The sequence below is a fragment of the Rhinichthys klamathensis genome, unplaced genomic scaffold (assembly GCF_029890125.1).
Source record: "Rhinichthys klamathensis goyatoka isolate OS25496 unplaced genomic scaffold, OSU_Roscu_1.1 h1tg000123l_1, whole genome shotgun sequence".
NCBI lineage: Eukaryota > Metazoa > Chordata > Actinopteri > Cypriniformes > Leuciscidae > Rhinichthys > Rhinichthys klamathensis.
The window spans coordinates 9,290,225-9,305,823 of record NW_026606660.1 but is presented as its reverse complement, the minus strand read 5'-3'; the positions used below and the strand labels follow the sequence as shown (position 1 = coordinate 9,305,823).

Sequence of the window (15,599 nt, the reverse complement as noted above, 5' to 3'; positions counted from 1 at the left end):
TTTAGTTTTAGTAATTATGTGGGTTTTTTTTTATTCTTACACATTTTTTGGGTTTTTAAAATGTCTATTTAGCTTTCATTTATTTTTTATTTAAACAAATGTTATTTATTATTATTTATAGTAATTTTGTTATGTGCTTTTGTCATTTTTATTGATTTAAGTTTTTGATTATTATTTATTTAGCCTTATTTTTCAACCATTTTTTTCTTCACAATAACAACACTGAAATGAAGAAGGCAACAGCTGCTAATGTTTTTAAATATCAGCATTGAAAATTTGTTTTAGTTGACAACTTCTATGCATGTCGAACATCCATGTGCCATATCCACCAGGTAATCTTCCTCTCTCTGTGTGTTTGTGTGGCAGTGGAGGCTGCAGGCGGTGGTGGTCTTCAGTTGTTTGTGGACACAGGCGTACCAGTGGACTCTGAGCTCATCAGACAATGTGTAAATGAAGTGCTGGCTGAAACCGTTGCTGTAATGCTGGGACAGAGAGAGACAGAGAGAGCACCTACTGCCCCTGTCCAAACACAGGGTACTCAGGAGGTACTGGAGTCTAAAACACTCTCATTTGTATGGAAACTTGTTTCCACCACGGAATAAATAGATTTTTAAAAAAGGAGTCATGGCAACTTTTTAGCTCACAATGTGAGAATTTCTGACTTTATAACTTGCAATTGCGAGTTTATATCTCACAATTGCAAGAAATAAAGTCAGCATTGCAAGTTATAAATTCACAATAGCGAGAAATAAAGTCAGAATTGTGAGATATAAACTCGCAATTGTGAGGAATAAAGTCAGAATTGTGAGATATTCGCAATTGTGAGAAATAAAGTCAGAATTGTGAGATATAAACTCGCAATTGTGAGAAATAGTCAGAATTGCAAGTTTATATCTTGCAAATCTGACTTGCAAAATAAAATTGTGAGATATAAACTAGCGATTATGAGTCCGAAAATTCTTTTTCTCAGAATTGCGAGTTTATATCACGCGATTCGGATTTTATAACTCGCTTTTGCAAATTTATCTGACTTAATTTCTTGCAATTGTCAGTTATAAAGTGAGAATGGCAGATATTAACTTACAATAAAGAGAAAAAAAAGTCCAAATTGTGAGGTAAAAAGTCGTAATTACCTTATTTATTTTTTATTCCATGGTGGAAACAAGTTTCCATATATTTGTCTATTATGATGATGATACCTTAAATACCGGGTAATGATGTAAAAAGATGTGATGATATTGTGCTAATATTGCAGGAGGTTACTACGGTACCAACACCGGCACCCACTCCTGAGCCCAGCTTGAAAGAGCCGCCATCTCCTGTCAGAACTCCTGATCTCTCCGAACATCTTTCTACAGCTCTGTCCCCCAAGAAAAACCATCAGGAATCTGCTTCACCAGGTCTGACAATGATTTCTATGAACATAATGAATCACTCGCCTTATACATGCTGCCAACAGACACATCAGTTATTTGTAAAGGTGTTAAGCACAGTTGTTCACACACATCAGTCAGCTCTACAACCATTCTGCCTTTGTTTCAGTACCAGATAGAATTCCTGTGGGCACACCGAATACCACACCAATCCCATCTCCCACCAGGGTGGACACACCCTCTCCTCCTCCAGCCAATCAGAGCCCAGAGTCAGCCACCCTGCAGGATCACCCATGGGGAGGAACAGAGCTCCCCCTGGAGGAGGAAGAACTGCATAGCGAGAAGCAGGAACAACAGCCACAATCTGTGTACGTCTAATTACCACATTTTCATTTTTTCATCTGTTGGTGTTACATTAAATATTAAAGCAAAGCAAATAAACACACACTAATATCATTTGTGCAGAAAAGCAAGGGACAGAATCAAAAGCTAGTGTTCCATGCATAGAGTCTTGTTTGAGTTGTCAATAGTGAAACAGTTTACCTTTTTAATTTTGCACTAGAACTTGGGGTAGTATGTCTACCTCTAAATGTTGGCCTGGCAATGAATTTTATGATCCCATTATTAAAGATGGCCCACAGTGCCACCTGCTGTTCAAAACAGTAAATATATGACTAATTCTAGAAACATGGGACAAAACAACATCTCCAATTTGAAAAGAATGATCAGTACAGTATTAAACCCAAATGTATAGTTTTATTTTATCTTTATTTTATATAATTATTATATAACATCATCTCACTACCTCTGAAACCTCCTGTCTTCAGTGCTTCATGTACAATAAAATATATTTTGAACTTAAGAAAAATGCATGTGTATATATATATATATTTATATATATATTGTATATTTGTATATTATTTCCTCACCTTATTTCCTTTCCTTCAATTATTGTTTGTTTTTTAAACGTATTTATTTGCTTACTTGTTTATTTATTTTTTAACTGTACTCATATTTTATGTCTCACAACTATGATGTCATCCAAATATCAAAATAAATCCTAAATAAATCTGTCATCCAAATTCTAAATAAATAGTTTAGAATCTTTAGATAATTGTTCTTCTTTTAAGTCGGTATTAATAGCTATCAACACCTGAAAAACAAAATAGAATCTGCATTTAGTTCATGTCTAATATGTAAGCTTTTGTCAACACCATTTTCTCTGGGATGCTGGTGACAATTCAATAGAGTGAGCAGAACATCAGTTTGAAACCGTCCTATCATCTCAATTAACTCATTTAGTGAAGTAAATGCTAGATTTGTTAATATTTTTGGTAACATGCGTTTTGCACATTTTGGTAACAAAATTTTCAATTATTACTTAAAAATATGGTAACACTTTACAATAAGGTTCATTAGTAAACTACCTTAGTTAACATGAACTAAGAATGAACAATACTTCCACAGCATTTATTAATCTTAGTTAATATTAATTTCAACATTTACTAATACATTATTAAAATCAAAGGTTGTATTTGTCAACATTAGTTAATGCACTGTGAACTAACATGAACAAACAATGAACTGTATTTTTATTAACTAACATTAACAAAGATTAACTAATATAGTAATAAATGTATTGCTCAGTGTTAGTTCATGTTAGTTAATACATTAACTGTTAACTAATGAACATTATTGTAAAGTGTTACCATTATTTTTAAGTAATAATTGACAACATTTTTGTATCTTACATTACTGACCCATATTGAGTCATAGCAAAGCAGTGTAATTTAGTGTTTTATGACTATTGTCTGTCCTCTGACCTTTGGAATTAAACTCTGCTGCTGCTACTGCACCTTAAAGACTTCTGACTGTATGAAAATCACAATTTCCTTTTTGCATTGTTTTTGTTACTAATGTTTAACTTCTATGTCTTCTATGTCAGTGTAGACAGTCTAGAAATATGTGCCGCTCACTAACACCCTTCATCTCTCTGACACGCAGTGTGATGTCAGTAGCCCAAGATGACGATGCAGAAGAACCAGTCATCCCTTCATCTTCTCCTCTCCCCTCCAAACCAGCGACTCCCCCACCTCCTCTTCCTGCTGCCGCCACCCCTGACTCCTCTTCCTCTTCCTCCTCCTCCTCCTCAGAGGAGAGCAGCACTAGTTCCAGTGCGACTGTCACTGAGACTGAGATGCCAGCCAGACACATCTCAGAGGGAGAGCTGCTCCTCACTCACGGCCAGATGGCAGCAGTCAAAGGTACACGATCGGTCCAACACACACTCACACAGCCAGAATGATCCAAAACCTCACTGTCTACATAAGCAGATGCCTTCTAAGAACAAAATTGACTTTTATGAATGACTGATTTGAAACACTCTACATTGGCAGTGTCTCACAAACCCACAAACAGAGCCTAAATGTATTATTTCATTATACACATATATGCACTACTGGTCAAAAGTTTGTAATAATTCGATTCTTAAAACTGTATTATTGGTAAATATTATTGCAACTTATAAATAACTGTTTTATATTTTAAAATGTAATTTATTCCTGTGATGGCTGCATTTTCAGCATCATTACTCCAGTCTTCAGTGTCACATGATCCTTCAGAAATCATTCTAATATGATGATTTGCTGCTCAGGATACATTTATTATTATTATCAATGTTGAAAACAGTTTTTGCTGCTTAATATTTTTGTGGAAAACTGAGATACATTCAGGATTCTTTGATGAATTGAAAGTTCAAAAGAAAAGCATTTATTTGAAATAGAAATCTGTTGTAACATTATAAATATTTTTACTGTCACATTTGACCAATTTAATGTGTCCTTGCTGAAAAAAGCATTCAATTCTTTTTTTCTTTTTTTCTTTAGCTGCCTACTTACCATAAACTTTTGAATTGTAGTATAATATCACAGTTTCCACTAAAATGTTAAGCTTTTAAACATTGATAATAAGAAATCAGCACATTGGAATGACTTCTGAAGGATCATGTGACACTGAAGACTGGAGTAATGATGCTGAAAATTCAGCTTTGCATCACAGGAATACATTAGATTTTAAAATATATTCAAATAGAAAACCGTTATTTCAAATTGTAATTATATTTCATAATATTACTGTTTTTATTATATTTTTGATCAAATAAATGCAGCCTTGATGAACATAAGAGACTTCTTTATTTATATATATATATATATATATATATATTCCATTATATTTAATTTACCCTGAAGTGTTCTGATGATCCCTAAATGTGTGTGTGTGTTTTTTTTTTTTCTCCCCAGTTCTGGAACAGGAAGGAGTCCTTCTGCCTAATTTGATTACCAGCCTGAACAGCTCCCTGCATGGAGTCCAAGACATGGTGAATGTTTGAATGCAATGAGTCTTAGTAACAGACCCAAACACTTGTGTCTTACCTCACCATTTATTAAACCGAATGGAATGAAATAATAAGACTGACATGGCTAAACATGAACTGACAATTTCAGCTTTGGGTTTGAGCTTTTAGCCAAAGGTTGGAGGTTCAGTCTCAATGAGAACTGGGGAGACAGCCAGTAACAGTTTTTGCTGATTTAACAATCATCTGTCATGATTAGCATTGTGGAAAACACTAAATCTGATCAGAATTTCCAAGTCATTTTGGATGAAAGTGTTTTGGAAATGTGGGGAGGGAAAAAAACTCATACAGTGATAGAATTCATTACGTTGTGCAGTAAAACTAATACCCCACAGATTTTCCAGATGTGCACAGATCAGATGAAATGCACTGGTTTTATACAAACCTTTTGGTTTTTCTTTCAGGATTATGATCCGCCCAGTGAGGGTCAGGTGATTAGAGCTCCACGCCTCCTTGCTCATCATGATCCCGTGCTGTCTCTGTTGGCCAGGATGGAACGTGGCCCTGTTAACCAATCACAGCAGCCAGAGGTATCACAGGACTCATCTGAAGCAGTCTGATTCAGTGATGATGTTTGGTTCTTTTGAACTGGTTCTTTTTAATGGCCCACTGAAGTGTGTTGAAACGCTCAGCATTATTCAATGTGTTGACGTAATTTCCACTGAAACGGGAAGACAGGGCGGGACATATCGAACAGCTCCTCCCCTTTTTTTAAATGGCCTATAGCGTTTTGTTTATATCACTGCTCTGCCAGAGCCGTTGACCTCGGTTTTTCTCCTCCTAATCTCCTCTATATCACTTTAAAATCTTTAGCATTCTGTGCAGAATTCAAATGGAATCATTCCCTATCCACTATATAGTGCACTATGTGCCATTCACCATGTAGAATATAGTAATTGTGTGAACAAGTGACCGATTTTAGCCAGCTTAAGCATCTATTTATAGTGTAGGGGGCGGGACACTTTAGATTCTAGAGAGCATTTGATTGGACAGAAAATCGGATGAGAAGCTGAAGTGCAGAGTGATGTCATCAAAGTCATTGATCCATATTGGCGGAAGTGAGAGACTGTAAGATTTCAATGCATATATTATCTAAATGCAAATTTTTGTCAATGTATTGGAGCTTATTAGCTTATAGATAACGGTAAGATTAACATTTTCATACTAAATGGCAAAAAACTTCAAATTTGATTTCATGGGGACTTTAAAGATTTGGTCACATATATTCGGAGAACGTTTGTAAATTACTCTATGATAAGGGCTGTACCTGTGAAGTTGGTGATGTGTAACATAAACCAGGGATCTTCAGACTTTTTTATGGTAAAAACCCCCAAACATAAAAGCAGCAATGTACTTTTATGTGTGAAGACTCATTTATACTGGGGAAAAATCATAAAGCATAAATATACATTTTAAATATAATGTAAAGTGTAATCTTATTTAATATTAAATATGCAAAAAAATTACACAATATATATTTTATAATATTTGCTCTATATAAAATATTGACTTTATATTAAATATTTTTATGTTATAAACATAAAACTGTGGCTCTCAGTTGAAAAAAATAATTGTCATTAATCTCATGATTTCTGACCAGTCTTTAGAACTTTATAATTATTATTTCTTGTACACTTGTATATTATTTTTTCTCTGAACGTTTCTTCAAACCCTAGTTCAGAGCATTATTTCCTGTTTTACTGAAGCTTTTTATCCATGTTAATCATATATGGTTGAAGTATTGCTAGTTTCGCTCTTTTCCAGCAGATGGCGCTAGAGGATCTGTTCAAAAAGATGCTCATAATAATGGATCTCTCTTTCTCAGAGATGGTGGGAGGAGGAGAGCAGTGGAGAGGTCAGTGAGGGTCAGAGACCTCTGCTGACGGCCACAGAGCAGAGTGTGATGAACGGACACTCGCTCATAGATCAGCAGAGATACACACACTCCAGAACCACAGAGATCTCACCTCACTCGACGCTCACGTCACCTGGACAAGTGCTCGCTGAAGTCACGGGTATAAAAACATCACTCAGACAACCAACACTATTCTTCTGCACATACACACTCTTTTACCATAGAAAATAAATAGATAAAACTTCACAGAATTTATTGCCTTTTTTACGTCACATGCCTTAACAGTCGAAGCCAGTGTGTCGCGTTAAAGGTCTCTATGTTTGACGCATGTACTACAAACATATAAACCTCATCTCACTTTTTTATATTGTTTTTCCTGTCACCATTAATCGTTTTATTGTCCGTCATATTTCTCTGGCCATTTGGGTGGCCACGTCTCTTTCTTAATTGTTCGCCTTTGGCGGTGTTACTGGTCCTCCGTGGGGACGTCTCTAATGGGGCATGTCTCACACTACCCGTGTTATGTGGACGCAGGGAATTGAGCTGTTTTTGCTTCAGATTTTGTGTGTGAAAGAGCGAGCTGAGGCTGACACAGGGGAAGCCAGGTGGTCTGAATACTTCATCAGAACTCCTGCTCAGGGAACCGGGCGGAAATGAATCCCACTCCCACTCTGAGCATCCTCTTACACAGCCTGTGAACGGCGTCCAAACACAACCGCAAAGACTCTCCCCACTGATGTTTATTCCATTATTCTCTGCTCGATGTCTCTTCTCCTGCTAAAGTAACAGATGAATTTAAAGTAGAGACTGACTAATATATATATATATAGTTTTTAAATGATAAAAACTATAATTCCATCAAATTCAGGCAAAAATATAAAGTTTGGGATCGGTTAGATTTTTTAATGTTTTTAAAAGAAACATCTTATTCTCGCTAAGGCTGCATTTCTTTGATTAAAAATACAGTAAAAACATTAATATTGTGAAATATTATTAAAATTTAAAATTTCTGTTTTCTATTTGATTAGATTTCAAAATCGAATTTACTCCTGTGACGCAAAGCTGAATTTTCAGCATCATTCCTCCAGTCTTCAGTGATCCTTCAGAAATTATTCTAATATACTGATTTGCAGTTAAAAAAATATTTATTATTATTATCAATGTTAAAAACAGTTGTGTAAAAAAAATTCAGGATTCTTTGATAAATAGACAGTTCAAAAGAACAGCATTTGTTTGAAATAGAAAGCTTTTGTAACATTATAAATGTCTTGTCTTTACAATTTAATGCATCCTTGATGAATAAAAGTATTAATTTCTTCTTTTTTTTATTCTTACTGACCCCAAACTTTTAAACGATAGTATATAATTTTACAAAATATTTCTATTTCAGATAAATGCTGTTTTTTTTTTATTATATCTTCAAAAAATTATTTTGAAAATATATTTTATTATTTCTTTGTGGCTTTGTCTAACTGTTAAACTGTTATATGTTCCCCATAGGTTGAGTTTAAATGAATATTGGCCTAGCTCTTATTAAATAAACATCATGTTAATAATACATTAATAATAATATATTATTAGGGAATTATAAAATAATTTTCTCAATTTTCTGACCTCTCAGCAAGAAGGGTATTTTTAAATAATCATCTACATTGTGATATCTGCATAATTCTATTATTATTATTATTATAATTAAATCGGCCGGAGATTACACATCATAAGAGGAAATTTTAAGAAAGAAAATGATTATTGCTAGTAATAAACAATCAATTACATTAAATGACATTTATTATTGTTGTTGAAGGTATATATATGGTTAAGTTTTGCAATCGAATTGCTCAACAATTTTTATTATTTCTTTTGGGCTATGTCTAACTGTTAAGCTGTATGTTTCTGACAGTTTACCTGAATATCCGTCTAGCTCTGATTGGGTAAAAACCGTGAATTTTTGTGATGAATAAAGTCTGTGTTGGACTTTTTTGGAGTCAATATTAGTTTCGTATCATGTTTCAAAACTAAAACAGACTGTCCAAATCCTCACGCTAAAAAGAAACCTATGTAAGTAAATAAAAGTTATTAAGCAGAGATGCTTTGGAAAACACTGACCGGCGTTTAAAATGTTTGCTGTGAAATGTTTAGTGTACTTAGAGCATCTGCAGTCCAAAAGTGTGTGGACAGTACATCTAAAGTTATGAGTCCCGGGCAACAGAACACCGGTGTAGATCCCAAACCTCTTCCTGTGTTGGCCTAAACCAATATTTACTTTAAGCCAAGATCGCTCTGCTCACAGTAAAAAGAGCCTCCGTGTTGCCTAGAGACTAGTGCTGCCAAAGAAAAAACACACTCCCCAGCTGCATGAACAAGAGTTCATCCTTGACGGAGTGAGAATTTAATGCTATTTTGCTTTCCTCTTAACTGCAATAGAGTTCCCCTAACAAAGACAAATCAAAGCTGCTGGAAACATCACATTCAACCTGCTGAGAACACTGTTGAATGTACAAGCATGTTACAGGCTATCAAAATAAATGTATACATGACAAAGACTCATATGCATGGTTTAATGATTTAAAGAGTTATGATCAGTGTGGTAGTTTTATTGAGTTTGTTGTTCTTGGGCGTTGAGCACAGATATCAAATCATACTGTACTTTGCATGCAGTCTGAGATATTCATATGTTGTATCCATGACAACCAGGTGCAGTGGTTGAGAAAAGTGGGCTGTCAGTCAACCTCAGGTCATCGGAGGAACAGAAAGAAGCCGAGGTTTATCATGTGATGACTGTCTCCTCCCCTCAGCTACAGGACACAGAACATCTGGCAAGTACAGCGACAGAGCATGAATTATTTCTTTAAGCATAAGTTTGTGTTACAAACAGGAAGCACAACTATAATAGCTTTCATTTATGTTAACTAACATAATTATCTGTGAATGTGACTTCCGTAATTAGACAGCAGGAAATAATATTGGACACAGCTTGAATGTAAGAATTAGGATTTGATTGGATTGTAAAAAGTGGGCTATGATTTTTAAATTATTCTTTTTCTTTATCCGTGTGGCCTTGAGGAAAAGTGGTCCAATAAGAAAGTTATTGCTTTTTATTAAAATATAACTATTTCCACCAAAGGCATTAAAATGTGTAGTAAGGAGGGGTTCAATTTGGAATTGATGTTAATTTCATTATACAATGATTAATATTATGGTAACATTATTGTTTGGTTAATGTAATTGATCACTTGTCTAATGATTAAAAATATGGTGGAATTTCATATATTCATATATTTTACACTACCTTTTAAAAGTTTTGAAAGAAGTCTCACCAAGGCTGCATTTATTTGGTAAAAAATACAGTGAAAACTGTAATATTGTGAAATATAATTACAATTTAAAAGAACTGTTTTCTAGTTGATTCTAATGTAATCTATTCCTGTGATGCAAAGCTGAATTTTCAGCATCATTCCTCCAGTCTTCAGTGTCACATGATCCTTCAGAAGTCATTCTAATATGCTGATTTGCTGCTCAGTGGCATCAGTTCACCAAAAGCCAAGGTTGACGTCATCTAATCTTACTCTAAGTACTTCACACAACTTTTTCCAGAACTTCAAAGCTTATAAGTCTGAATATTATCCAATTAAAGGTTCTCTAAGCGATCCTGGGTGACGTCACTTCTTGTTGACGTTCGAACTATTGTCAAACAAAACGGAGGCTAGCTAGACCCTCCCTCCTCCTCATCCGCACACTAACCCCCCAAACCCTTCTTGTCGGTCATTGGCTGGAACAGTTTGTTATGTTTTGGGGAGCGGGTCGCTGCAGTTTGTTTTTGGTGCTGTTTGTGAAGCATGGGCTGTCTACAGAGATCGCGTTTCTTTACAGTGTGTTCAGGGGACAGGCAGCCAGCGGATAGTGAGGAGATGTTTGCTGTATGTGACAAAAAATGTTTTGGCCTAAAAAACACATGACATCGCTTAGAGCACCTTTAAAATTTGATTTTTGATGTGATGACCAAATCCTTCAAAGAGTGTCCTCATTTGTAAAACTAAAAGTTTCGCGATGTAGGAAAACTAACACTTGATGGAAAACAAAAACTTTCATTTTGAAATCAAAAAAGAAATTAAATTACCACTATAGCCAGCAGAATAGTGACCAGCAATCACTATTATTACATTTAAAAATCAATTTTTTTGTCCGTTTTTTGCACTGCAGCATGTAGGAAAAGTCACAAAGTCTCATGAAAAGCAAACTTTTCTTGAAATTGCGAATAAGAACTTAGTAAACTTGTGCTAAATATAACCTAATTTAGCATTTTGAGAGATACTGAGCAGATTCTCACTACCGGTAACTTAAACCCCTCTGATTGGTTATTGTTATTATTAACAGAAATCTGTGAGATTGGCTACAATACTCAACTCTGCAAAATCACATTTTAAATAGGCACACTGGCAGCGTCGTTGAACTCACATGACAGGTTTATAACAACCAGATCTCATGAATTTACTTACTTTTCTGTTAATTATATGTGAAACGTAGTAATATAACTATATTAATCATGCCATAAAAATATATTTTATTACTTGCATTTGACGCCCCTGTGCTCAAGTAATATAAAAGTGATGAAAAAACAGCATTTACGTGAAATAGAAAGCTTTTGTATGTAATGTTTAAGTCATTTAATGTGTCCTTGCTGAATAAAAGTATTAATTTCTTTCTAGAAGAAAACATTTTATATGGTATATATATATATATAGACAGATATCTCAGTGTCAGTAATTTCAATAACTGTTTCTTTCAATTTAAGATTAAAATTTGAAAATAATAGGATCAATAATTGAGCTTCTTGTCCTCAAATCCCACACACAAAAAAATCTTAGGCTTGTATATTCTAGATATTATTCCATTCATATATATTTACGAGTGGACCGTCTCTATGTGGTCTCTGGTTTCGCCCCTCAAATCTGATTATCTGAGCAACATTCCAGAAGCACTGGGACTTTTAACTGTTTGTTAGACTCTGCTTTTCTGTGTATGTTCCAGACAGACTGAGACTCAGCACTGTAGGACTTTTACTCGTGTGATATTGCTTAAATAACTTATTCAAGTTATGATAAAATGGTAAGCAAATGCTGGTTGTCTGTGCTGTTTAGTTTGTTCTGGGTACATCTGAGTGTTCGGCTAATTTCCGCTCAGGGGCGACCTCTGTCCCTGATTTTCTCTTGATCGCAAAAACAAAGTGTTCTCTTTAGTGGTGTGTGCAAACTCTTGAGACCCTCATTAACCCAGGATTCTCGGTCTGTAGGCCGCCCATATGTGGGGATTTACCCCCCTGAATGAGGGAGATTAAAACAATGTTTTTCCCCTCTGTTCCCTGTAAAATCCCTCTGCATACAGTGTCCACCCGACGCCCCTCTCTCCTCCGCTATTGTCCTAGTCTCATCTCCTCTCATCTTTTGTGTTTAGAGGTCCCAGACAGCACAGGCGGTTCATAGACCTGCACCAATCCTGGTGAGGCAGTACGAAGACAAAGAGGAACCAGGTACAAATACATGTCCACACAAAATCCCTAATGTTTAAAGACCCCATCAAGTCAAACTTGGTCTTAAAAATATGTTTTCTGCAAAAAAAAATTGTAAAATGAACATTTTGAAGATATACACATAAACTTTGCAGTTTTTCTCTTATGGAAAAACAAGCAAAAAATATTGATGACTCATCTTGCACTACATAGATTTTTGTCCAATCAGATGCTCTCTAAAATGAGAGTTTCTCCTCCAATGTCATCTGACACATCTAACAAGTAACAAATAATGTTTTATAGCTAGGATGTAACTAAAGCCATACAAATAAAAATAGAATGAGTGCTTTGAAATGTCCCACCAGAACTTAACACTAAAGGAAAAAGACAACTGCAACAAGTCAAACCGTTTCCTGGGGTCTTTAAACATGGGCCGCTAATCCGAGTGTCTGTTAAACACTATTGTTACAGCTACATTTCTGAACATTTTGTTATAAATTTTGGGTTTGTGACTTATTTTATGATGAACTCCTGTTGAATAATGTGTCTGATTAAATAGCTTTTTCAGATGGGGTTTTTCTCAATGTATTAAAAACACAGTATTAAATGGGTAAATGGTATGCTTAGGAGGTAGCTAGGGTCTTCTAGTAATTACTGACTGACTCAAGTTAAAAGAGCCCAGCCTCTATAAATGACTTGGGTTCCTAGCTCAATGTAAATCAACGTGTCATTCGTGTCTCTGTATCACAAAGCATGCAGGACGAGTTTGGCTCAGCCTCACCTCAGTAAAATAGTTTTCTTTGCAGCCTCTAGATGGCAGTGCACCTTTAGGGCAACAGTCTGCATTGTTCTGTTGTCTTGGTCAGAGCATGATTGTCCACTTCTATCTGAGGTGTGTGTCCTCTCGTCTGCGCGTCAGGGATGCAGAGATGCTGGAGTCAGCTTTATAAACTTCAGTCAGGTGTGAAGGGGCACAACAGAAGACAGATATCTTAGTGACAGCAGCCGCTGAGATGGCATATGCATCGTTTAGTTTGAAGGTTAGGACCACTTGGCATGGCTATATATAAAATGAACTTTTTTCTGTTGTAGACATACTCCCTCCTTAGTATAACCAGGCCATTTATCCAAAATAAGCTGTCATGGTTATGATGCCACAACCATAAACATATGTACACACATGTATAACACATGTAACTCTAAATGGCTGTTTGTGATGTAAGAAACTACTGTTATAAGCGAACAGGACGATGACAGAGAGAGAGTGAGAGATGTGTCTGTTGGACGTTAGAGTGTTGTATGTGTGCAGATGCAGGACAGCACTGCAGATTAGACATAATGAAATCTGAGCTGAGAAAGCGTTCTCTCTGCCCTGTGCTTTTTATTAAGTCTTATATAAGAGAACATTGTGAGCTCTAGTACTCGTCCTGAACTGATTACCCTAATTCACTGACCAAAAACACCTCTATCTCAACAGCTGACTATTAAATCTATCTATCTATCTATCTATCTATCTATCTATCTATCTATCTATCTATCTATCTATCTATCTATCTATCTATCTATCTATCTATCTATCTATCTATCTATCTATCTATCTATCTATCTATCTATCTGTCTATCTATTTGTCTATCTATCTATCTATCTATCTATCTATCTATCTATCTATCTATCTATCTATCTGTCTATCTATTTGTCTATCTATCTATCTAGTATTTGTCTATCGTTTATATCTATCGTTCTGTGACTGTCTATCATCTATCTATCTATATATCTATCGTTCTGTCTATCTATTTATCATTATGTCTATCCATCTATCTATCTATATCTATCTGTTGTTCTATTGTTCTTTCATTATATCTATTATTATGTCTATCATCTATCTATCAATCGTTATATCTATCATTATGTCTATCTATTTATCATTATATCTATCTATCTATCTATCCTATCTATCTATCTATCTATCTATCTATCTATCTATTATTCAATCATTCAGTCTATCATTATATCTATCTATCTATCGTTCTGTCTATCTATTTGTCATTCTATCTATCTATCTATCTATTATTCAATCGTTCTTTCTATCTATGATTCTGTCTATTTATTTATTTGTCATTATATCTATCGTTCTGTGACTGTCTATCATCTATCTATCTATCTATCTATCTATCTATCTATCTATCTATCTATCTATCTATCTATCTATCTATCTATCTATCTATCTATTATTCAGTCTATCTATCTTAAATTTGAACACTGCAGCCTTGTCACACAAGCTTCTTGGCTTTTTGCACTTTCAGTAAAGTTGAAAAAAATTGTTTTGACAAATTTTCCTTCTAGTTCTGATTCTAATTGACAACAATTCCTTCAATAATCTCTTATGCATGTGTACAATAACGCCTAATGCTGAGTGACATTAAAGTAAACCTTGAAAATTGGCCTTTTCTTTGCCTTCTGTGTTCTGCATCCCTTCTTCTTCCTTTTGCCATTTCACTCTTTCCCTTTTCCATTTGTCGTTCCCCTTATCTATTAGTTAAAAAATTCTGCTCTGTCCTGCAGACCTATACCTCCTCACATATGTATTTGACATATAGTTTATCCAGATGCACTCTTTCAGTGCCGGCCTGTCGCATGTGATTAGTGTGTGATGAGAGCCAGTGTGTGCTGACGGGTGAATGGATGTGATTAGTGTTTGAACGTCAGCTCGTTCTGTGTCATTACATTTGCTCTGAGGATTTTCCCCTTTTCTCTCTCAGTGTGTAATTTGACGCACCAGTGCAACAGCAAAAAGACCGGAGATGCACCTGTGTTTGAGTGCCTGCAGTTACTTTTTTTTAAATCGCCTGGACATTACGTACGTACACATGTTTGAGAGCCCTGGTCTGCTCTGTTTGGAAAGTCGTCCGTTTAAAGGGATTGTTCACTTCAAAATTAACATTCATTCATTTACTCACCCTCATACTGTTCCAAACACAAGAAGATATTTTGAAGAAAAATATCTAAATGGTTTTATCCATATAATAAAAGTAAATGGGTTTCCATGTTGTTTTGGACCCCATTGACTTCCATTATATTACAAAAAAAGACATTCTTCAACATATATTCTTCTCTTTTCCCACAGAAGAAAGTAAGTCAGGTTTGGAACAGCGTTAATTTTTAGGTGAACTGTCTCTTTAATTTAGACATGCGGTGCTATTGTATAGCAATCACAAGTTAGCTGTTTTGTGGCAATCACAAGTTAGCTGTTTTGCTCAATTCCACTGATGTTTTGTTCTGGTCATGAAACTAATTACAATAAACAGCCCATATACCTTGACAAAAGCCTGTCTGTTAAGTCTTTTCTATCACTTTCTCATCAGTGCTCGCACAAGCAACCGTTTGTGAGTTTATAAAGGAGGTGAGTGCACTGAAAGTCTTCGCTGAATTCACACTGCAATTCTATACTGTAA

The 15,599-nt window shown here is 35.2% G+C and overlaps 1 protein-coding gene across 2 annotated transcripts in view; it reads left to right on the top strand.

Moving 5' to 3' along the window:
* Positions 1–15,599, top strand: part of kiaa0586 (KIAA0586 ortholog) — a 131,142-nt gene that overhangs the window by 93,169 nt on the left and 22,374 nt on the right. For both annotated transcript variants that reach the window (XM_056256132.1, XM_056256131.1), the window contains exons 22-30: positions 367–545; positions 1,256–1,400; positions 1,543–1,741; positions 3,378–3,637; positions 4,673–4,749; positions 5,190–5,315; positions 6,611–6,800; positions 9,335–9,456; positions 12,092–12,167. In XM_056256132.1, coding sequence (XP_056112107.1) covers positions 367–545; positions 1,256–1,400; positions 1,543–1,741; positions 3,378–3,637; positions 4,673–4,749; positions 5,190–5,315; positions 6,611–6,800; positions 9,335–9,456; positions 12,092–12,167 — 1,374 coding nt within the window. The remainder of the gene's footprint in view (positions 1–366; positions 546–1,255; positions 1,401–1,542; positions 1,742–3,377; positions 3,638–4,672; positions 4,750–5,189; positions 5,316–6,610; positions 6,801–9,334; positions 9,457–12,091; positions 12,168–15,599) is intronic.